This window comes from Bos mutus, chromosome 28, assembly GCF_027580195.1.
Source record: "Bos mutus isolate GX-2022 chromosome 28, NWIPB_WYAK_1.1, whole genome shotgun sequence".
NCBI classification, from domain to species: Eukaryota; Metazoa; Chordata; class Mammalia; order Artiodactyla; family Bovidae; genus Bos; species Bos mutus.
This window is the reverse complement of record NC_091644.1, coordinates 22812741-22837656: the sequence shown is the minus strand read 5'-3', so window position 1 is coordinate 22837656 and position 24916 is coordinate 22812741. Positions and strand designations below refer to the sequence as shown.

Sequence of the window (24916 nt, the reverse complement as noted above, 5' to 3'; positions counted from 1 at the left end):
ATTCTCTACTTCACTGAAACAAAACTTTATTTTAGTTCACGGTGAATAAACTGTGTAAGAAATCAATTTAATGACCTTTATTGAGATACTATTGGATATAAGATACTGTGCTAAATGGTCTGCAAACATACATAAATTACAGCTGCATTATTCTTTAGGGCTGCCTTAACACATTATCACAGACTAGTTGGCTTAAACAACAGAGATTTATTTTCTCAGTTTCGAGGCTGCAAGTCCAAGATCAAGGTATAGTGAAAGGAAAGTGAAGTAGCTCAGTCGTGTCCAACTCTTTGCGACCCCGTGGACTGTAGCCTACCAAGGCTCTTCCCTCCATGGGATTCTCCAGGCAAGAGTACTGGAGTAGGTTGCCATTTCCTTCTCCAAGATCAAGGTATGGACAGGGTTTATCCCTCTAATGCCTCTTCTTAGCTTGTAGATTTCCTATATCTTCTATATAGATACCTGGTCTTCACACTCTGGACATGTTTATGTCCTAATTTCTCTTCCATAAAGACATTGATCATATTGGACTAGGGCTCAACCTAATAACCTCATTTTAACTTACTTACATCTTTAAAGACTCTAGCTCCTTTTATAGTTACATTCTGAGGTACTGAGGGTTATGGCTTAAACATATAAATTTTGGAGAACACAATTCACCCAACAATAGCATCCCTGCCCTCCAGGACTTTTAAAATAATAAAGGAAAAACATAAAAGTATTTATAAGGCATAAAGTGGTAAAATTTATAGCCTTCCTAAGTGAAGGGTGCAGAGAAATAGAGGAAAACAATAGAACGGGAAAGACTAGTAATCTCTTCAAGAAAATTAGACATACCAAGGGAGTCTTTCATGCAAAGACAGGCACAATAAAGGACAGAAAGTGTATGGACCTAAAAAAAGCATAAGTTATTAAGAAGAGGAGGCAATACACAGAATTATATAAAAAAAATCTTAATGACCTGGATAACCATGATTGTCTGATCACTCACCTAGAGCCAGACATCCAGGAGTGTGAAATCTAATGGGCCTTAGGAAGCCTCACTTGAACAAAGCTAGTGGAGGTTATGGAATTCCAGTGGAGGCAATTCACATCCTAGAAGGTGATGCTATTAAAGTCCTACACTCAATATGCCAGTAATTTAGAAATCTCAGCTGTGGCCACAGGATGGAAAAAGGTCAGTTTTCAGTCCAATTATAAAGAAGGGCAATGGCAAATAATGTTAGAACTACTGCAAAATTGCACTCACTTCACGTGCTAAAAAACTAAGATTATGGCACCTGGTCCCATCACTTCATGGTAAACAGATGGGGAAACAATGTAAAGAGTGAGAGACTTTATTTTCTTGGGTTCCGCAATCACTGCAGATGGTGACTGCAGTCATGAAGTTAAAAAATGCTTGTTCCTTGGATGAAAAGCTATGACAAACCTAGACAGCATATTAAAAAGCAGAGACATCACTTTGCCAACAAAGGTCCATCTAGTCAAATATAGTTTTTCTAGTAGTCATGTATGGATGTGAGAGTTGGATCATAAAGAAAGCTGAGTGCCAAAGAATTGATGCTTTTGAACTATGATGCTTTAAAAGACTCTTGAGAGTCCCTTGGACAGCAAGGAGATCACTCCAGTCAATCCTAAAGGAAATCAACATTGAATATTCATTGGAAGGACTGATGCTGAAACTGAAGCTCCAATACTTTGGCCACCTGATGCGAAGCGCCAACTCATTAAGAAAGACCCTGATGCTGGGAAAGGTTAAAGGCAGGAGGAAAAGGGGACAACGGAGGATAAGATGGTTAGATGGCATCACCAACTCAATGGATATGAGTTTGAGCAAGTTCTGGGAGATGGTGAAAGACAGGGAAGCCTGGCATGCTGCAGTCCATGGGTTCACAAAGAATCAGACATGACTGAGAGACTGAAGAGCAACAACATTCACTAGCAAGGTCATGCTCAAAATCCTCCAAGCTAGGCTTCAACAGTACGTGAACTGAGAACTTCCAGATATACAAGCTGGATTTATAAAAGGCAGAGGAGCCAGAGATCAAAGTGCCCACATCTGTTGGATCATAGAAAAAACAAGAGAATTCCAGAAAAACATATACTTCGGCTTTATTGACTATGCTAAATCCTTTGACTGTGTGGATCACAACAAAGTGTGGTGAAGTTATATAACAAATTCAAAAGTTTAAAGGATCATGTTGAGAGTGATGGTGCTCAGTCATGTCTGACTCTGCACTCCATACACTGCAGCCCACCAGGCTTCTCTGTCCATAGAATTTTCTAAGCAAGAATACTGGAATGGGTAGCCATTCCCTTCTCCAGGGGATCTTCCAGACCCAGGGATCAAACCCTGATCTGCTGTGTTGCAGGCCAATTCTTTACCATGTGAGCCACAAGGGAAGCCCATAGAAATGCTTAAAGGAGGAAAAGGTTTAAAGGATAAAATGCTTGTCTAAGGATAGGATTTCAGGATATTGAGATTAATATGGTGAAAAGGGCAGAAAATGACATGATTGGAATAGGCACTGTGTAACATCATTTTTTTTTTTAATAGTCATGTATGGATGTGAGAGTTGGACCATGAAGAAAGCTGAGCGCTGAAGAATTGATGCTTTTGAACTGTGGTGTTGGAGAAGACTCTTGAGAGTCCCTTGGACTGCAAGGAGATCCAACCAGTCCATTCTAATGGAGATCAGTACCGGGGATTCTTTGGAAGGAATGATGCTAAAGCTGAAACTCCAGTACTTTGGCCACCTTATGCGAAGAGTTGACTCCTTGGAAAAGACTCTGATGCTGGGAGGGATTGGGGGCAGGAGGAGAAGGGGACGATAGAGGATGAGATGGCTGTATGGCATCACCAACTCAATAGATGTGAGTTTGAGAGAACTCCGGGAGTGGGTGATGGACAGGGAGGCCTGGCGTGCTGTAATTCGTGGGGTTGCAAAGAGTCAGACACAACTGAGTGACTGAACTGAACTGAACTGAATCAAGCTTACTCTGATTGACATATATTAGTATTTAAGATGATAAAGGTCATTTGGTTGCTGATAGGAAAAGCAGCAATACAAAAATCATATTTTCTTATGTTTTCTATGTAAAATATGCCGCAGGCCAATATCAATACAAATTAAACATATCATTTTAATTTTCAATATATCATTTAAACCTGTGGATTTTTTTTAAAGAAATAGAGAATTAGAATTTTACCCACTGTAAAGCAGAAGATACAGATAATAAAAGTCCATTAGGAGTTAGATTATCCTTGTAAGAAATTTATATATCTAAAACTATGCCTATAGCTCTTTGTTCTGAGGGTCAGTCCCCAAATTTATGTGATGCAGCAGTATTTTAAATTATTTCCTATAATAAAGTGTCACAATCTGAGTTTTTTTAAAAAAGTAGATTTGTGATATTTTATTACTAGTGAGTGTAACCTATGTTTAATTGCCCAACAAATTACTTTTAGTCCTGTTTGCTAAATAAGTAATATTTCTGACAATAACAATAAAATATTATCAATTTTAATTTATTTTATTTAAGAAAAAGAAGATAATAGTAAGGAATCTACATAGACTACCCTTATTATATATTTAGAAGAGAAAAATACTGAACTTTCAATGGAATCATAAGAAATTTGTGCTTCTTTATACTTCTTACATATGTCACTAGCAGATAAAATGAATTTATACTTACTACTTAAAATTATGACAATTCAGTAGCACTCAGCCATGTCACATTAAAAATGTGGTAAAGTACAAGCTTTTCATTTGGTTCACAGATATTTTTCCAAAGGCACATTAAAGTTTTCACATGTACTATCGTGACAATATTTAGGTTAGTGTGATAAATGTTTGAAACATATTTAAACTCCACATTTTGTATCACTTATTAGTGCCTAATTAAGCAGAAAAAGTTTAAGTTCAGTGAATTTAAAAACCAAAATTAAAGGAAATCAGATTTTACATTAGGATATAAAGATCCTGACATATAAACCTTTAGCACTGCAGGAAATGAGCTTCATCTTTTACACCCGTGAAAGGTACAGTGTGATCATTCTGCGTAATTATATATCGAGGAGAAGCCTTGATTTGGATACAGGACTATACCAAAATAAAAGAAAAAAATCACTTTGCATAGCTGTTCTTAATTTTTGCAGTTGCCTGAAATAGTTATGCTACATATACATTCTGGCTTTGCCTTAATGCCTGTGTTGGGAGGCTTTGAGATATAAACAGAGTAAAATCTGCCCTAGATCACTTGGAGGTTACATCTATAGAAATCAAATGAGAGTTTATTAAGTAAAAAGTATTTAAAGAAACCATTATTTAAATATCTGCTGTATATCAAGCACTATTTATGGCACTGAAATGAAGAAAAACCTGACAATCTTCACACATCCATGATTTTTCACTGAATTTTTCACTCATCTGATATTTTGAGTGGTGTTCTTTTGGGATGTTTCTTTTGTTTAGCTTTAAAGTCTTCAGAATCTGATTAACTTCCGAAGAGGGAGAAAAGAGTCTCATACTCACCCAAACCATATCTAGTCTAGCTCAAAGGGGTAATTATTTTGCTCTACCATGATCATACAAAATGGTCCACATGACCAACCAAAGATTAATAGAAGAAGGGACTTGAGCTTTTGTTAATTATTTGACTCAAAAACTGAATGAGTAACAATACTTAAGAGTTAGGTACATCTTTCTCCCCAGTTCAAGGAAGTTCCAGATGCTTGTGTCATTTTTTATTTCTTTTATCAGCATCTTATAGTTTTCAGAGCACAGTTCTTTTACCTCCTTAGATAGGTTTATTCCTTAGTATTTTATTCTTTTTGATGTGATGGTAAATGGAATTGTTTCCTTAATTTTGCTTTCTGATCTTTCATTATTAGCGTATAAGAATACAAGAGATTTCAAAGCTTTTGCATAGTAACGGAAACCACCAACAAAATGAAAAGACAATCCACAAAATGGGAAAAAACATTTGAAAATGAAGCAACTAAAAATGGATTAATATCCAAAATATTTAAACAGTTCATTCAGCTTAATATCAAAAACAAACAACCCAATCAAAATATGGGCAGATCTAAATAGACATTTCTCAAAAAAGAAAAAAAAAAAATACACACAGATGGGAAAAAAGCACATGAAAAGATGTTTAACATCACTACCTTAGAGAAACTCCATTGAGGTAACACCTCACACGTATCAGAATAGCCATCATCAAAAATAAATCTACAAACAATGATGGAAAGAGTGGAGGAGAAGTTGTGGAGAAAAGAGAACACTTCTACCTTGTTAGTGGAAATGTAAATTGAAACAGCCACTATGTAGAACAGTATAAAGGTTACTGAAAAAACTAAAATGCCTACTATATGATCCAGCAATCCCACTCCTTATGTATGTCCAGGAAAAAAAAAAAAACACATAATTTGAAAATACACACACATTCCAATGTCCATTGAAGTATTATTGACTATTTATAGCCAAGACATGGAAGGAACCTAAATGTTCACCAACAGAGAAGAGTTAGAAGATGTGGTACATATATACAATTGAATATTATTCAGCTACAAAAAGAAGGAAATAATGCTATTAGCAGCAATACGGATGAGCCTAGAGAGTGTCATACTGAGTGAAGTAAACTCATAAACAACTGAAATGTATTTCTCACTCTTCTGGAGGCTGGGAATCCAAAATCAATGCAAAGCCCTCTTTAATTTACACCCAGTGCCTTTTGCTATAGCCTGGTGGGCTGCCGTCTATGGGGTCGCACAGAGTCAGACATGACTGAAGCGACTTAGCAGCAGCAGCACAGTGGGGGAAGAGGTTAGGAATCTCTGTGGTGTCTGCTTTATGAAAATATTAATCTAATTCATTAAGACTTCACCCTCATGACCTAAGAACCTTCCAAAGGCCCTGCCTTCTAGCATTTTCACACTGGATATTATTATAATATTCCAGGTGGCACAACGGTAAAGAATCTGCCTGACAATTTAGGAAATACAGGAGATGCAGGCTCAATCCCTGGGTCAGGAAGATTCCCTGGAGTAGGAAATAGCACCCTACTCCAGTATGCTTGCCTGGAAAATTCCATGGGCAGAGGAGCCTGGAAAGCTACAGTTCACGGGGTGACAGTTGGACACGATTGAGCAACTGAGCACATATGCATTAGTATTTCAGCATATGAATTTTGCAGAGACACAAACCTTCAGACAATAGCAAAATGATATAATTATTAACATTTTAGAGGAGAGCATTTAGTGAGTCAGAGGTTCATTTATTTACTGAAGATCATAGATCCAGTAGGATTTGGCAGACTTGTCACTTCTAAGCATAGTTAACCCTTTCTAAACAGACTCTTCTTTCTATGCTTTCCATAAATTCAAGAGATAAAATCCATTGTTTTGATGTCTAATCTATAAGAGTTCTTTTAGAGGTAACATTTTAGTGATAATTATATGTGCTTTGTGAAAAGCTAGTTCTTGGCTGCTTTTGTTCTATATACATAAATTGTTCATAGAACAAGCTCTGGAGCCACTCTGTAAGTGGAAGTTTTTATTGTTTTCTTAATAAAAATCTCCTAGGATGCTACCAAAGTCCTTGAGTCTATGCCAACACAAATTTGCAAGCTCAGATACATGGCGTCATATTTTCAGACCTTGTATCTGCACCACATGGGTAGCAGGGGGCATGCTTCTTTATGGGTCCAGAGGAAGACTTTTGCAGAACATATAGGGAGGGATCAGCCTGTTTTTCCTGCCTAAAACCCCTTCATCTCTAGCTGAAAATTGGTCTTTCAGAATGTTCAAGAGCATCTATTAGACTCATTAGCAGGTGGGGTGAGGAGGTGGTTGGGAACAGGAAGTAGGCATCATGTCACAAAGATAAACTTCCCATGTAATCCCTTATCTGACCATAAAATGTCCACAAGATTCACCCTATGAAGGATTTTAAATCATTCATATTACATTGATAAAATGCATATGCTTAAAGTTGAAACACTCTTTGTTATAAATTCCTGTCAGTATATCTGGCTCTGGCAAATACTATGGCTATTGAGAACTGTTCATGCACTCACTGAGACAGTATGAAAGAAATACTTACTTAAAGATCTATTTTATCTTTCATACCCTTTGTAAGTACATAGTTAACACATCTGCACAATTTAGGAATTTTTAAAAAATATCTCAATACAAATTTAAAACGCAAGTGATTGGTGCTATTTAATCAATAGGATTATTGATGTTTATGACAGCTCCACCTTAGAGTTCTGATAAAAATTCTTAAATCTGACTGATTTTGATAAAGTCAAAATAGAACTCCTAATTACAGACTTTCTAAATACTGAATTTATAACATTCAAACGACAATCCTGCTGTATACTTACTGTTCATTCAAATGAGAGCATTGAGTGAACTTGCATGTTAGTACATGGAATGATGTGTGTTTAATTTCAGTTGGCATGCCCAAACTACTCTTCAGTTATGTACGTATAGGCAGAACTTCAGAATATAATTATCAATAGGGACTACTTTGGGGGAGCTCATTCAATCATTTTTGAATGTAACCTTTCCCCCTGTCATTCCTTATGTAAAACTGTGTGTATAATTTGTCTGGAGTCTCTGCAATGACAGCCATACATCATCACATGAGAATATAATCACAGAGGACTGAGAGTAAGAAAAGTTAAAACCACAAGACTGTCTCCTGATTTTAGCCAATGGCATGCAATATCCTGGCTGCAAGTTATCCTAGGACTATTCTGATGAGGCAGAGCTCCTTTACTTACTAAATTCACACCTGGCGTTTCAACCTGAGTTAAGTTTAAGTCAACAAATTGGCGTTCACCTCACCTTCCTATTGTCATGTCTCAGATGTGTGTGTCAATCTTATGTTTTAATTTTTTGGAGGAGGGCTAGAGAGAGTGAGGGAATACCTGCTTTATATTGAGTTTACTTTATTGTCACTTCTGAGAGCAAAGAAAGCATTGTTTTGCTCTAAACTATCTACTTCTATAAGGATGTTTCTCAGCATCTGGTGTTAGTTATTTGAAATATTGATGCCACTACCATTTAAAATTTTAGACAATTTACATTTTCTTAAAAATGTTCAGGGCTTTATATGATGTCATCTGTTGATTTTCTGAGTCCAGTATTAATCCAGATGGACCCTTTGTTCCTATAATATCGGTCACCATGCCATCCCTCAAATACACCATGCACTTTCACATGCTTTTCTCTCTTTCTGAATTGTTATTTCAGTTTCTTCCAGGTTCAATTCAACAGTTCAGTTTAACCACTATCTCCTTAACAATCCTTCCCTCAATATCCTGACATCTCCTTATCAATCTTTCCCTCAATACCCACCATCTTTAATTGCACAGCATTTGAGTTCCCTACAAGCAAATATTGTTCTGTTTCCTTCTTTGCATCCTCTTCCATTTCCCAGCAAACTGCTTTGCATGTAGTTGATATCCCATACACTTTTATCAAAATTCATTTTTGTAGAATATCATTTCAAATATTGGGCTTCCCTGGTGACTTGGGAGTAAAGAAACCACCTCCCAATGCAGGAAATGTGGGTTCAATCCGTGAGTTATGAAGATCCCCAGAAGAAGGAAATGTCTACCCACCCCAGTATTCTTGCCTGGGAAACCCCATGGACAGACAAGCCTGTTGGTCTATAGTCCATAGGATCACAAACAGTCAGACACAACTTAGCAACTAAACAACAATGGTTCCAAATCTCAATGTTAAAAGAATATATTTTACACCACCATGCCTTTAATCAATTAAAATTTCAAGTAGGTGTTGAAGGGATACATAAAAGAATGTGTGATGATAGATAATTGGTTATAATTATTTAATGAATCATTGCATAGATATGTGCTATGCATCATTTTTATCCCAACACCTATTCCATAAACATTATATGAGATTAAATAATGCTTAGTTTATGGGCAATTAACTAACATTTGAATCTTTCTACTGAGTCTGGTGTGCTACATTCGATGGGGTCAGAAAGGGTCAGACACAGATTAGCGACTAAACAACAATTTAGAATTAAGAAGGAAAAGAAAATTTATTTTCATTTCCTTTTGTCAAATGATTCAGATAAAACTTTACAGATGCCATGGCATTTGGTCCCATCACTTTATAGCAAACAAATGGGGAAACAATGGAAACCATGACAGACTTTATTTTCTTGGGCTCTAAAATCACTGCAGATGGTGTCTGCAGCCATGAAATTAAAAGACACTTGCTCTTTGGAAGAAAAGCTATGAAAAACCTAGACAGCATATTAAAAAGCAGAGACATCACTTTGCTAACAAAGGACCATCTAGTCAAAGCTATGGTTTTTCCAGTAGTCATGTATGGATGTGAGTTGGACCATAAAGAAAGCTGAGCACTGAAGAATTGATGTTTTTTATCTGTGGTGTTGGAGAAGACTCTTGAGAGTCCCTTGGACTGCAAGGAAATCAAACCAGTCTATCCTAAAGGAAACCAGTCCTGAAAATTCATTGGAAGAACTGATGCTTAAGCTGAAACTCCAATACTTTGGCCACCTGATGCAAAGAACTGACACAGTGGAAAAGATCCTGATTCTGGCAACGATTGAAGATGCGACAAGAAGGGGTAGACAAAGGATGAGATGGTTAGATGGCATCACTGACTCAATGGACATGAGTTTGAGCGAACTCCTAGAGTTTGTGATGGACAGGGAAGCCTGACATGCTGCCGTCCATCGGGTCACAAAGAGTCGGACATAACTGAGCAACTGAACTGAACTGAAAGATCAAGTTTACTATAGTTTCATGAACACAGAGGGCTTTGCTATAGCATTTTTGATGACAGTATCAGAGTTACATTTGTGTCACTAAGTCAAAGTCACAGAACACTGTGATGATTAATGCTTGTATTTTTCATAATTTGAATTTTTAAGAAAATATTCATTTCAAGGTTGAATACATTTAATGAAAGCATAACACATAAATCCTCCCAAATTAATCTTGAAAAATTATTAGTAAGAAGATGAATACTTTTTTTTTCATTCAATAAATACCTACTGAAAACCTTCAAGCAAAATTTTGGAAGCAGAAGGATCAATTAGAAAGATTACATGACAATTCAAGTAAGAGACAGAGGCTTGAACTGGAGTGATAGCAATGGACATGGACATTAAAGAGAAATGTAGGATATGGAATAAAGAAAATTTTCAAGTATCCTCCAGTACTATAATTCACAGAGAATTGATAAGATGTTATCTTTAAAGTGAAAAAAAAAAACAAAAAACCTGTTACAGTAAAGGAACAGCAGTGCTAATTCTAATCAATAAGTGGTCAATCTCCTCTTTAGAAAATTCCAGATCCTTGTCAGTGACTGCCTCCACTGGTCATGTAGTCCCCTCTCTCTAATAATCTCCATCATTATGACTGTCTTGCAAGTTATCTTTTCCACTTTTACTCATTATTAAGTCTCCAGTACCTTTTGGAGGGTTTAGCATTTAAAACTATGCAGTATATATTTAATGAATAAATTAAAGAATAAGTGAAACAAAAGCCATATCTTCACAAACCCTCATACTTAATCAGTTCTTAGTAATTACTGAATAGATCTTATGATCCAAGTCATTCCCTTTTCTATCAAAGTTTCCTTCTTCTAAATTCAATTCCTTGGGATTACAGCTCACTATGAGTCAATTCTCCAAGCCAGGCTTCAGCAATATGTGAACCGTGAACTTCCTGATGTTCAAGCTGGTTTTAGAAAAGGCAGAGGAACCAGAGATCAAATTGCCAACATCCGCTGGATCATGGAAAAAGCAAGAGAGTTCCAGAAAAACATCTATTTCTGCTTTATTGACTATGCCAAAGCCTTTGACTGTGTGGATCACAATAAACTGTGGAAAATTCTGAAAGAGATGGGAATACCAGACCACCTGACCTGCCTCTTGAGAAATTTGTATGCAGGTCAGGAAGCAACAGTTAGAACTGGACATGGAACAACAGACTGGTTCCAAATAGGAAAAGGAGTACATCAAGGCTGTATACTGTTACCCTGCTTATTTAACTTATATGTGGAGTACATCATGAGAAATGCTCGACTGGAAGAAACACAAGCTGGAATCAAGATTGCTGGGAGAAATATCAATAACCTCAGATATGCAGATGACACCACCCTTATGGTAGAAAGTGAAGAGGAACTAAAAAGCCTCTTGAGGAAAGTGCAAGAGGAGAGTGAAAAAGTTGGCTTAAAGCTCAACATTCAGAAAACGAAGATCATGGCATCCGGTCCCATCACTTCATGGGAAATAGATGGAGAAACAGTGGAAACTGTCAGACTTTATTTTTCTGGGCTCCAAAATCACTGCAGATGGTGACTACAGCCATGAAATTAAAAGACGCTTACTCCTTGGAAAGAAAGTTATGACCAACCTAGATAGCATATTCAAAAGCAGAGACATTACTTTGCCAACAAAGATTTGTCTAGTCAAGGCTATGGTTTTTCCTGTGGTCATGTATGGATGTGAGAGTTGGACTGTGAAGAAGGCTGAGCGCTGAAGAATTGATGCTTTTGAACTGTGATGTTGGAGAAGACTCTTGAGAGTCCCTTGGACTGCAAGTCCAATGGACTGCAGTCCATTCTGAAGGAGATCAGCCCTGGGATTTCTTTGGAAGGAATGATGCTAAAGCTGAAACTCCAGTACTTTGGCCACCTCATGCAAAGGGTTGACTCATTGGAAAAGACTCTGATGCTGGGAGGGATTGGGGGCAAGAGGAGAAGGGGACGACAGAGGATGAGATGGCCGGATGGCATTGCTGACTTGATGGACGTGAGTCTGAGTGAACTCTGGGAGTTGGTGATGGACAGGGAGGCCTGGCGTGCTGTGATTCATGGGGTTGCAAAGAGTCGGACACGACTGAGCTACTGAACTGAACTGATCTGATCTGATGAGTCAATTAATACAATAGTTCAAAAGGATGGTTTATGTGTCAATATGTTTCCTCTTAGAAACTCACATCTTAAACAGAGGTCTTAAATATTTTTATACTCCCACATGGATAACTGGTGATATCAGGTCCAATGGTAGGCTGGAAAGACAGAGTTTATCAAATCTTATCATGGCTTTCTAAACATAGGATTGAACTTGATGTGGTCAAAGAATCTTCAGACCAGCTATTTCTGACAGGTGTTTTGTTACAGTGTTTTCAGAGAATGACAAAATGTGCAGTTAACGGTGTGGGGATAATCCCTGTAGTGAGTGATAAGACAGAAGTTTTGGGACCTATGTATTTTGAAGATTTTTTTTTCTAATTACTTGTAAGATGACACCGATAGTATTACATAAGTTAACATTAAACTGAAAAGAGCCTCTTTCAGACAACTGAATGTTAGAGAACTTAGTTTGAAAGTGGATTTGGGTCACTGTTTCATTTTATTCTTGCACATAAAATTTTTATACATAATAAATTTGTGAGGTAACTATATTCCTTATGATTTTCAAGAAAGGACTGATTGCACTTATTTTTGGAATTTTCTGTGTACAGCAAGAAACAAAAACGATTTTTAAAAATTGGTATTTTCACTTCTGTATATGAGAAACTGGTGATTACATAAACACATAATTTTAAAATCATTAATGATATTACTATATTTGGAAATGCAATAGAAAAACCCAAGATGTTTGGTATTTTATTTTTAAAAAATGCCATTATCCCGAGAGCTCCTGATCCATATTGGAAGATCTGCTGCTGCTGCTGCTAAGTCGAGTCAGTCGTGTCCGACTCTGTGCAACCCCATAGACGGCAGCCCAAAAGGCTCCTCTGTCCCTAGGATTCTCCGGGCAAGAATACTGGAGTGGGTTGCCATTTCTTTCTCTAATGCATGAAAGTGAAAAGTGAAAGTGAAGTCGTTCAGTCATGTCTGACTCTGTGCAACCCCATGGACTGTAGCCTACCAGGCTCCTCAGTCCATGGGATTCTCCAGGCAAGAGTACTGGAGTAGGTTGCCATTACCTTCTCCGATTGGAAGATCTAGCCATGCTAAAACATTATATATGGGCAAATGTCTTATGAACGTGATTTATTCCTTTGTTAATGAAAATAAAATAATAAAGTCCACGAATCTTTTCTCACTGATTTTAGGGTTCATTTGTATATATATATATATAAAATATGGAGAGCTGATGTCCTGAGAATCCATAACTTTTAACAATTGACTCAGGAGAAAGTAAGAATGTTTTCAAGACCCCTATTTTTTTTTAATGTATTGTTTTTATTGAAGAATAATTGCATTACAGAATTTTGTTGTTTTAAGACCCCTATTCTTTATCCTTATAAAACATCAAAATAATTTAGCATTGTTATCAACTACTGGAAGAAAATCCAAAAAAGATTAAATACTTACTTGAAAGTTTGAAAATGTAATATTCTCAAGGTAATTCATAGCTATGAAATCCTAAAAACTAGCCAGTCAGTCACCCTACCTGGCAAACAGAGAAACTGTGAATACAAACAGCATATTCTAAAATTAATTGTAAAGTAGTACCAGAGAGGTCATTCAAAAGCTGTCCCACACAAAAGCTGGCAGATTGTGACTATGATTAGCCATCTTAAGAAAGGTAACTCATCCATAGGTTGGCCTATGATCTTGAATTTAGGACTTCTGAAACTGGTACTAAAAATATGCATAGAGTCAACTAAATTCTTTCTCATTTATTTGACTGGGAAAATTCTGAGAAGCCATTAGTGTTAGGTAGGAAGTTAGGCATGAGCAACTAGGGGTGGCCCAGTCAAAAAAGATTCGAGCTGATCTCAAACCCCACCCTAGACATACTCCAGTACAGCCCAAGAGAGCTCATAGATATCCTATAAAATAACCACAGAGACTTTTCCAATTCCAGAGCATGTTACCTACATGCACAGTGGATGCAAACTAACCACAAGGACTTCTCCAACTCCAGCACACGTGCCCCTGATGCATAGCTACGTCCTCAAGTGACCTTAGGCAGCCAGGAGCCTATAAAGGTTCATAAATACTCTATACATACATATATACATCTGATTTTAACAGACTGAATTATGGGAAAGACATGTATAATAGAGCCAGTTGTTACATAACTTGCAACTGCCAATCAAAACTGTCAGTCCACACCCCCACAGATGAATATGTAAAAGCCCTATCTTAAAAATTCTGTACCTCATTATTCTAGCACCCATGCCTCTCTTTGCTTGGCTTACCTCTCCCTTGAGGTTCTTCTTCTTTTTCCTTCAAGAAAAAATGCTTTTGCCATGAGTAAGACCTCAGATTCATCATTGGCAGGAAACCTGCCAATGTGGGAGTATTTATGTCACAGAAATCAATCAAGTGCTATGAATTAGGACTATTACTTTCTCTGGCTACAGTTGGTTGTTAACCATTTATCAGCACTCAGAGCCCATCATGGAAATCCCATTTTCTTTTGCCATCTATTAGTCCAAGAGTAGGTACACCTCTTACCAAGGATAGAACCCAATGAGGAAGGGGCCTCTTTGACTCTCCCTATTTGCAAGTATTATCTGTGGGAACTGGATGTAACAAGAAACAGCACCAGAGCTCAGGCTAAACTATCACAAGGTAAATTTATGAAGACACAGAAACTTAAGAAACAAGTGGGTGCCACTAAGTCATCCACTAAGTTTGGGGCAAACACATTTTTTTTTTCTCTACTTAACAGCCACTTCCCATTTGTTCCTGCTGATAAAATCTCTAATTTTGTTTGTATAGTAAGTGACTAGTCATATAAGTGGGAGAAGGCAATGGCACCCCACTCCAGTTCTCTTGCCTGGAAAATCACATGGATGGAGGAGCCTGGTAGGCTGCAGTCCATGGGGTCGCTGAGGGTCGGACATGACTGAGCGACTTCACTTTCACTTTTCACTTTCATGCATTGGAGAAGGAAATGGCAACCCACTCCAGTGTTCTTGCCTGGAGAATCCCAGGGATGGGGTAGCCTAGTGGGCTGCCGTCTACGGGGTCCACAGAGTCGGACACGACTGAAGTGATGCAGCAGCAGCAGTCAGAAAAGTTGAATTATGACTAGTCTAAGCCCAGTGAACTGGTAGAATAAGTTTATGTCAGCTCACAAGAGCTATATTTTTAGGCGTCTCTTCCCAATTCAGAGTTCAGTGGCAGCTGGAAACCTGCCAATAAGGGAGTATTTATGTCACAGAACTCAAGCAAGTGCTATGAATTAGGACGATTACTTTCTCTGGCTACAGTTGGTTGGTAACCATTTATCAGCACTCAGAGCCCATCATGGAAATCCCATTTCCTTTTGCCATCTATTGGTCCAGGAGTAGATACAGGACCAAATTCTGACCTATGACAAGAGGAGATCTGGCGGAAACTAGCTGGAAAAGACTTCCTCCCTGATATGTTAAAGCCAACAAGCCAACTTGCCTTCCTACTTTAAGTTATACTGTGTAACTCTTCGGAGAAGGCAATGGCACCCCACTCCAGTACTCTTGCCTGGAAAATCCCATGGATGGAGGAGCCTGGTAGGCTGCAGTCCATGAGGTCGCTAGGAGTTGGACACGACTGAGTGACTTCACTATTAATTTTCACTTTCATACATTGGAGAAGGAAATGGCAACCCACTCCAGTATTCTGGCCTGGAGAATCCCAGGGACAGAGGAGCCTGGTGGGCTGCCGTCTATGGGGTCCACAGAGTCGGACACGACTGAAGCAACTTAGCAGCAGCAGCAGCAGTGTAACTCTTTGAGATGCAACATGAGGGAAGGTCAAGAGAAACCCAGATGCCTATATCAGTCATATTCCTGGACCAATAGATGGCAAAAGGAAATGGGATTTTCATGATGGGCTCTGAGTGCTGATAAATGGTTAACAAAAGACTGGTCTATGTTTTATTGACTATGCCAAAGACTTTGACTGTGTGAATCACAGCAAACTGTGGGAAATTTTTAAAAAGATGGAAATACCAGACCACATGACCTGCCTCCTGAGAAATCTGTATGCAGGTCAAGAAGGGACAGATAGAACTGGATGTGGAAAAACAGATTGGTTCCAAATAGGGAAAGGAATATTTCAAGGCTATATATTGTCACCCTGCTTATTTAACTTATATGCAGAGTACATCTGGAGAAGGCAATGGCAACCCACTCCCGTACTCTTCCCTGGATAATCCCATTGAAGGAGTAGCCTGGTGAGCTGTAGTCCATGCGGTTGTGAAGAGTCAGAAATGACAGAAGCACCTTAACATCATTAGCAGCAGAGTACATCATGAGAAATGCTGGGCTGGATGAAGCACAAGCTGGAATCAAAACTGCTGGGAAAAATATCAATAACCTCAGATATGCAGATGACACCACCCTTATGGCAGAAAGTGAAGAAGAACTAAAGAGCCTCTTGATGAATTGAAAGAGGAGAGTGAAAAAGTTGGCTTAAAGCTCAACATTCAGAAAACTAAGATCATGGCATCTGGTCCCATCACGTCATGGCAAATAGATGGGGAAACAGTGACAGACTTTATTTTCTGGGGCTCCAAAATCATTGCAGATGGTGACTGCAGTCATTAAATTAAAAGACACTTGCTCCTTGGAAGAAAAGTTATGACTAACCTAGACAGCATATTCGAAAGCAGAGACATTACTTTGCCAACAAAGGTCCATCCAATCAAGGCTATGGTTTTTTCCAGTAGTCATGTATGGATATGAGAGTTGGACTGCAAAGAAAACTGTGTGCTGAAGTTTGATGCTTTTGAACTGTGGTGTTGGAGACGATTCTTGAGAGTCCCTTGGACTGCAAGGAGATCCAACCAGTCCATCCTAAAGGAAATAAGTCCTGAATATTCATTGGAAGGTCTGATGTTGAAGCTGAAACGACACCTGATGTGAGGAACTGACTCATTTGAAAAGACCCTGATGCTGGGAAAAATTGAAGGCAGGAGGAAAAGGGGACAACAGAGGATGAGATGGTTGGATGGCATCACCGACTCAATGGACATGAGTTTGAGTAAGCCCGGGAGTTGGTGATGGACAGTGAAGCCTGGCTTGCAGTAGTCCTTGGGGTTGCAAAGAGTCGGACCCAACTGAGCAACTGAATTGAAGTGAACTGAATAACTCTGAATCACAACCAATCAAAGGGCAGGAAAGTAAGAACTGTCCACCCCAAGGACAGAAAATAATGGAGTGCACTCTTTACAGAGAATTTTAAAAACAATAATGAAACACATTAAATATTAATTCACTTTTTATCACTACCCTGTACTGGCAATTCTAAAAAAATGTTAGTGATAAGATACTCCTTCCCACACGCAGGGACTAGTCCTATCCATGTCCTCTGGTGTGTTAGGGATAGTAAGTCTACTATCTTAAATATCTAATGACATGAAATAACTAATGATTTTTGTTATTTAAGCAACTCTCATATGAGTTTTCTCTTACATGCAGGCAAAACATTCTTAAGTGCTAAAGTTTTTCACAGAAAGGCGCAGATTCAGAGACTGCCAGATCAGGTGAATCCGGCACTAAAAGGAAAGCCGTGAGCCCCTGCTCTGAGGACCTACACAGCTGCTCAGCTCCCAGGCTCCCCACTTTTCTCATCACGTGATTATGGCTCCTGCTCTGGTATGTTCAGGAGATTCTCCCTACTGGGTCATCAACTGACTTATAATAAACTGCCTTTATATTAACTACCATGAGCAGGTTTCTTCACCTTGTAACCAAAAGAACCAACTGAAAAACAGAACCTAGCATTTAACAACTAAATTACGAAAGACCAAATATAAGATACTGATTGAATTCACATTGCAAAGTCTATACTCAAAAGACAGAAAATAGACAAAAATATGCCTAAGTATTGCTTATAGTAGTTAAAATTTATCTAAGTGAAAATAAAAGAATGGATATATGACATTAAAAAAAAAATACAATAATGCAGGAAAATTCAGCCAACTATTACCTATAAAAAAGCAAAATGACACAATAATTTGAAAACTTTTATTTCCTTCCAGCATAAAGACTTTGCTGGATGGAAATAAACTGGATATCATTAGTTGCTATTTCTGAATAGTGGTATCAAGGCATATTAATATTATTCCTGTTCATTTTCTATTATTTTCAAACTTTTAGTTCTAAAGATATAAAACAATGTCAAAGTAGTTAACTAGCACATATTTTCTTTTCTTTACTATGTTAAGAAAATACACTAGGTTACTATTGTTCAGGATGAGAATATATACATATATAATGAAATCAATAAGGTAGACAAAATACAATCAAGAAACATTTAAAAATATAAAATGATGTTTGAAATTCATGAGAAACTTCATTTTATAAAAAGGATCATCATATTTCAAGAAAATATCTTAAAATATATATATATAGTTTATTTTAATGAGAGATATTTTTAAGAAAATAAAAAATATTTAAAAGTATTTAGTTCTTTGCTGTTACAACAGTATAATCAAAACCTGAGTTATGTCTCCGAGAATATGTCTTTATGAGAGAAATTTAACTATCTTGTATTCTATTATGTGATGAAAGAATCATCTAGGTTTGACATGGAATCTCATGCCTGTCTGTTATTGATGTGGTTACATGTTCAGACTTATTTTATTCTTTAGAATAACACTACTCAAATATATATGGTGGTTGAAGTATGTGTTATATTTCAAATCAATAAAGAATTTTCCTATTTTTATTTTTTCCTTTTTCCTACCTTTATTTTTCTGAGTGAAGAAAAACTTGTTTCAAAAAATGTGGAGAAAATCAAGAGATATAACTATATTAAAAGATGGGAAATGCTAATTTATTTGAAAAGCCAGGAAATGCCTAAAATTTCCAGCCACTATTTTCAATTATGCTTTGCCCATGAATGGAGATTTCTTTCAGAGGCAGTGTAAATTGTTGAGATGTATGGGTTACAAGGCATGAGACTCATTATCCTAGATTATATATAGTAGCACTTTGCTTCTAGAAAGGCTACCATTAAAAAAAATCTCATAATATTTCATAAAATTTATTATATTTCATATCATCCTATTGCAGAAAATGACAAGAGCAAACACAGAAATTAAAAGATAAAAATCATACCAGATACAGCCAGGAAGTCATCAATGCTTGTAATGTCATCTACAGCTTCAGTGAGGACATGGATATGATTCTCCCATGTGCGCTTGTACATTTCCATGGTTTTTTTGACCACTTGACTTTTGGGTCTTGCAGCCAAAGCAAGTGCAGCATTAATAATCTATAAAAATACAGAAGGTTCACTTGGTGATTTATTTCAGAATACTTACCATTGTGCATATGACAATTTTTTTTAATTAGATCTGTTTATACCCTCATGTGTAACTCCTTTGCTTTTGGTAATAGTTTAATTTTATTTTTGGTAATCAATTTTAGAACTGTTTGTCAAGCATCAATGTACTAAGAACTACAAGAGATAACAAAGATAATTGATATCTGCCTATAAAGAGATTGCATGTAACTTAATGAGGACATCATATAACTCCAGCTCAGTAGAGTATTCAATACATACCATAATTACAGAAATGATTGACAGTCTTTAGAGAGAGATCACCTGCAGCAGCAATTCTAAGAAAAGGTTTCAGGAAAGAATAATGTTTAACTGGTCATTTGTATTTACTTTGGACAAGTAGGTAGTGAATCCTCATTGTATGCAAATCACAGGAAGAAAAGCTTTGATTTCCTTGAGGACTTGAAGAATTTTACCAGTAGATATTCATTGTTGATCAATTATTTCATTTGTCCACTCATTATCATTCAATATTTCAAATATATTATGAGGTTTTTTGTTTGTGTTTGTTTGTTTGAAGGTATCAAGCACTGGTCTTGGTTTTAGGGATATGGCAGTGAACAAGCCTCCCCTGGTGGCTCGGACAGTAAAGAATCTGCCTGCAATGCAGAAGACCCATGTTTGATCCCTGGGCTGGGAAGATCCCCAGGAGAAGAAAATGGTAACCCACTCCAGTATTCTTACCTGGACAATTCCATGGATAGAGGAGCCTGGAGGGCTACAGTCCATGGGGTTGCAAAGAGTCAGACATGACTGAGCTGCTTTCACTTTCATTTTCTTTCAATGAACAAGACATAAGAAAAAAAAAAAAAAATCACTGTCTTCATGGAGCTTATATTCCAGTTAGGAGAGAACGTGCTTGCTCACTTGCTCAGTTATGTCTTACTCTTTGCAACCCATGGACTGTAGCCCACCAGGCTCCTCTGTCCATGGGATTTCCCAGGCAAGGATACCAGAGTAGGTTGCCATTTCCTTCTCCAGGGGATCTTCATGACCCAAGGATAGAACCCATAGCTCATGCACTGGCAGGCAAATTCTTTACCACTGAGCCACCTGTGAAGCCCAGGAAATTAGTAAGTGAATTTAATAAAAATATATGGTCTCTTCTATGATTATAAGAATTAAAGAAGAAAACATAGAGCAAAGAAGGAGGATAAGGCATGGAATTTTAGCGAGGCTTCACAGTGAAGGGGGCAGCATGGGTGGGAAAGAATTTGAAGAGAGAAGTGGCAATATTCAAAAGGCGAGCAAACAGGGGAAATGCTATGAGATTGGTAAGCAGTCTCACCTAGAGCCTGGGTATGCATAAGGGGCCCTTAACTGTCCTGCTCAAGACTGGAGCCTTATTTGGAAGGTACTGGAGAGTCCTTTTGACTTTTGAGTGATTTGCTCAGAACTACACTTTAAAACGGAGAAGGTGATGGCACCCCACTCCAGTACTCTTGCCTGGAAAATCCCATGGACGGAGGAGCCTGGTAGGCTGCAGTCCATGGGGTTGAGAAGAGTTGGACACGACTGAGCAACTTCCCTTTCACTTTTCACTTCATGCATTGGAGAAGGAAATGGCAACCCACTCCAGTGTTTTTGCCTGGAGGATCCCAGGGATGGCAGAGCCTGGTGGGCTGCCGTCTCTGGGGTCGCACAGAGTTGGACACGACGGAAACGACTTAGCAGCAGCACACTTTAAAAAGATTAATTTGGCAAAGGAGGCTACTGTAATAGGATACACGAATAAGAAAGATCTTGGATTGCAATGGCAGAGGTGTTGAAAAAGTTTCGACAGGACTTTTAATAATTTAAATTAGGATAGATCAATTATTGTCAAGAATATCATGCAGACACAAATGATTCTGTAGAAAATAATGTTTTAGAACATGGAAATATTCCCACAATAGTGTAATAACAGCAGATTACAGAACATCATTCTTCATAAAATGCCACTTCTAGCAAATATGCTAGAACTAAAAGTTAGATAAATATATACAAATAAAAATGGTCCTTTCAGAGTGATGGAATTTCAGTGCTTTAATTTGATTTTGTGTGTGTGACTGAATTGTTCAGACTTTCTGTGGGGAATATGCTTTAGTTGTATACTCAGAATGAATGAAGTTATTCTTCAAAGAAAGGTGATTACTAAGGTTCTTCCGTGATTAATGAAGAGAATGATTATGGTACTGATAGACAATGAGAGATCAGAGGTTAAAAAGTCATTCAGGGTTGTAAAAGCAGATGTGTGCAACTGTTTTGGAAGACATTGTTGATGAAGGGTATTAGATGTCAACCTTTCTAATACAGAGGTTGACTTTGAAGGGACTCTTGGCTCTCTCTACAAATTACATAGTAGTCAATCAGAGATATGAAATTGAATTCCATAAAAAAGTTGTCATTCATTTACTCATTTATTTGTTCATGCATTGTAACAAATCAGTGCTATTCAACAACAATGTATCCAGTTCTACACTGAATACTAAGGACATCACAATGAAAAATATTCCATCATAGTTTCTAAAGCAGCCCATGATCAAAAAGAGGAAGAAGACCAAAGCCAGCCAAATGCAACATACCAGTGATTCTCAGACTTTAGAATGTATCTGAATTCCCTTGAATGACTTATTAAAACAGATTCCTGAGCCACACAGTAGAGTTTCTGATTCAGTTGATGTGCTTTGGAGCCTGAGAATTTGCCTGTCTAACAAATTCCCAGGTGATAGTGATGCTATTGGTCTGGGGCTCCCAGTTAGGAAAACACTCCAATACTTAAGTGTTACAATGTAGGGGCTATTGTAAAGGTGAGCAGAAGATGCGTTAAAACATGTGGGAGAGGTATTCAGCTCCATAAGGAAAGATGTTTCAAAGGACTGAAATCTGAAAAATAAGTGGAAATTAGTATAAGGTGATATTCATTTAGGAAGAGGCAATAACAAGTACAATGAAGACCTGGAAGCAAGGTAGACCCTAAACTCATCTTCTTGGGAAGAGGAGACAGTAACAGAGTTGCAGAAAAATTTAAAAAAAAAATAATGGAAGAGAGGAAAGAACATAGGTTTGGAAAGCACCAATACGTATGAGGAGAGGATAAAACGCAAGTGATAAAGATGAGAGAAGAAATCACCAAGGAGGTAGAAAAGTAAGGTATTCAAGAGTCGAGATGAGGAAGAAAATCTTTTCAAAAGGCCAAATGCCATAGGAAAGTAAAGAATAATGAGGATTAAAAATGACTTTTGAATTTGGAAAATAGGAATCATTGGTGTGGCAGAATATTGGACACAAGATTCAGATTTCACCAAAATATAATGGCAACAATAAAAAGAATCTTTTTTCTACTCAGTAACTTAAAGGCTGCACCTCACCGGTGTGATTTTCAACAAATTACTGGTGGTACAGGAGGAGAGAAATTAATTGCTTGAAACTGTTATGCTGATATTCTCTTATTTCTTTTTTATGAAAGAGGAACACATTGAATTTTAAGGAAATGTAACCTACCTTTAGTAATAACAACTGCAGTATTCCCGGACTTTAGTTTTAGAGCTTTATTAACCTAATAACTTATAATGTAGGACAGGGAAGCCTGGCGTGCTGCAGTGTACGGGGTCGCAAAGAACCAGACATGACTAAGTGACTAAACAAAAACAACAGCTCCCAGCGTACACTGCAGAGGCTCCGGTCTCTGGTGTTTCGTTGTCCCTGCAGTTGAACAACTGTACTTATGCGATTGTACTGCCATTATGCCTTCACAGTCTGTGCATACTTTTTAAGTACTCGTGTAGATCCCTTAGTGGTGATGTGGTATCAGAAATATATGGCATGCTGTATTTCGTATGAACATTTTCAGTTCTGCAGCTGATTCAGTTTAACTGATTCAACACTGCACACTACGAGAAATACATATCCTACTTGACTCCTGATATTTAAATTAAAACTAAAAGCAGAAAAAAACTTGAATGATGTGCAAACCTTCTTTAAGGCAGAAGAAATATTCATCCCAGTGTCATTCTCCTAATATTTTAGCTACATATCTTGAGAAGTGGGAGAGAATATTCTCAAATACTCCTTATGCATAGCTAAACATGACTTAAATTTAAAGTGAATGATGTTGCTTCCTGAGGCCTCTTTCTTTAGATTATGTTTGAGATGTGTACATACCAGATCACCCTTGACCGCATTCATCACCTAATCAGTCGATTATCCTTTGAAACAGCATCTTTAACTTTAGGACCTTTTTATATCTTGTTGCGGTTGTTCAGTTGCTCAGTTCTTTCCGACTCTTTGGCACACCATGGACTGCCGCACACCAGGCTTCCCGGTCCCTCACTATCTCCCAGAGTTTGCTCAAACTCATGTCCATTGTGTCGGTGATGCCATCCAACCATCTCATCCTGTGTCGTCCCCTTCTCCTGCCTTCAATCTTCCCAGCATCAGGGTATTTTCCAATGAATCAGTTCTTTGCATCAGGTGGCCAAAGTATTGGAGTTTCAGCTTCAGCATCAGTCCTTCCAATGAATATTCAGGACTGATTTCCTTTAGGATGGACTAGTTTGATCTCCTTGCAGTCCAAGAGCCTCTCAAGAGTCTTCTCCAACACCGCAGTTCAAAAGCATCAATTATTCGGTGCTCAGCCTTCTTTGTGGCTCAACTCTCACATCCATACATGACTACCGGAAAAACCATAGCTTTAGACTATACGGACCTTTGTTGGCAAAGCAACGTGTCTGCTTTTTAATATACTGTCTAGGTTTTTCATAGCTTTTCTTCCAAAGAGCAAGCATCTTTTTATTTCATGGCTGCAATCACCATCTGCAGTGATTTCGGAACCCAAGGACATAAAGTCTGTCACTGTTTCCATTGTTTCCCCATCTATTTGTCAAGAAGTGATGGGACCAGATGCCATGATCTTAGTTTAACAGGACTATTTTTTTTTAAATGATCTTATATATTAACAGGACTATTTTAATACCCTTCCAAATAGTTTCCTAACCCAGACCCTGTTTGCTCCAGGCCATTCTCCTTGTGACAAACACATTTATTTTTCAAATGCACAAGAGATCCTGTCCCATACTGCCTGCTGTAATGACCACCCTCATTTTAGCCTACATTCCAGCTGTCTTCAGCTTTATCTCCTGATCACATCACGTATCTCCATACTTCCACGATTTTTTTTTTCTTACAGCTGAATCTGCCTCAAGACCATTGCTCCATCACTTTCCATTCTTTGGTCCTTCTGAGGAAACGACTCTTAACCTTTTACAAACCTGTTGAAATACCACTGCATACTGTGACATCTGTCCCATTCCCTATACCCCAGAATGTGAACTGTCTGTTGTTTTTTAAAAGTACTTTGTCCATATAACCAAATAGTAATTATCATATTGCATGAGTGTTTATACACCTCTGCTCCATATGAGTCTCTTCATAGGAGGGACTGTGTTTTATTTATCCTTGCTTCTTGGTACATTAAGCATGCTAATTATAGTTCCCTCTATATTTATTAACTCTCCCTAAAAGATATTAGTTGACTCAAGGTTTACTCTTAGAGAACAGCCATAGATAGCCAAGTTCAGCATATTTTTTTTTTCATTTTCAAAAGTATTTAGATCA

General features: G+C 37.7%; 1 protein-coding gene across 5 annotated transcripts in view; it reads right to left on the bottom strand.

Annotated features, from left to right (window-relative positions):
* The window catches only part of CTNNA3 (catenin alpha 3), a 1958943-nt gene that overhangs the window by 612611 nt on the left and 1321416 nt on the right, over window positions 1–24916 (bottom strand). For all 5 annotated transcript variants that reach the window (XM_070364862.1, XM_070364864.1, XM_070364866.1 and 2 more), the window contains one exon: window positions 19096–19252. In XM_070364862.1, coding sequence (XP_070220963.1) covers window positions 19096–19252 — 157 coding nt within the window. The remainder of the gene's footprint in view (window positions 1–19095; window positions 19253–24916) is intronic.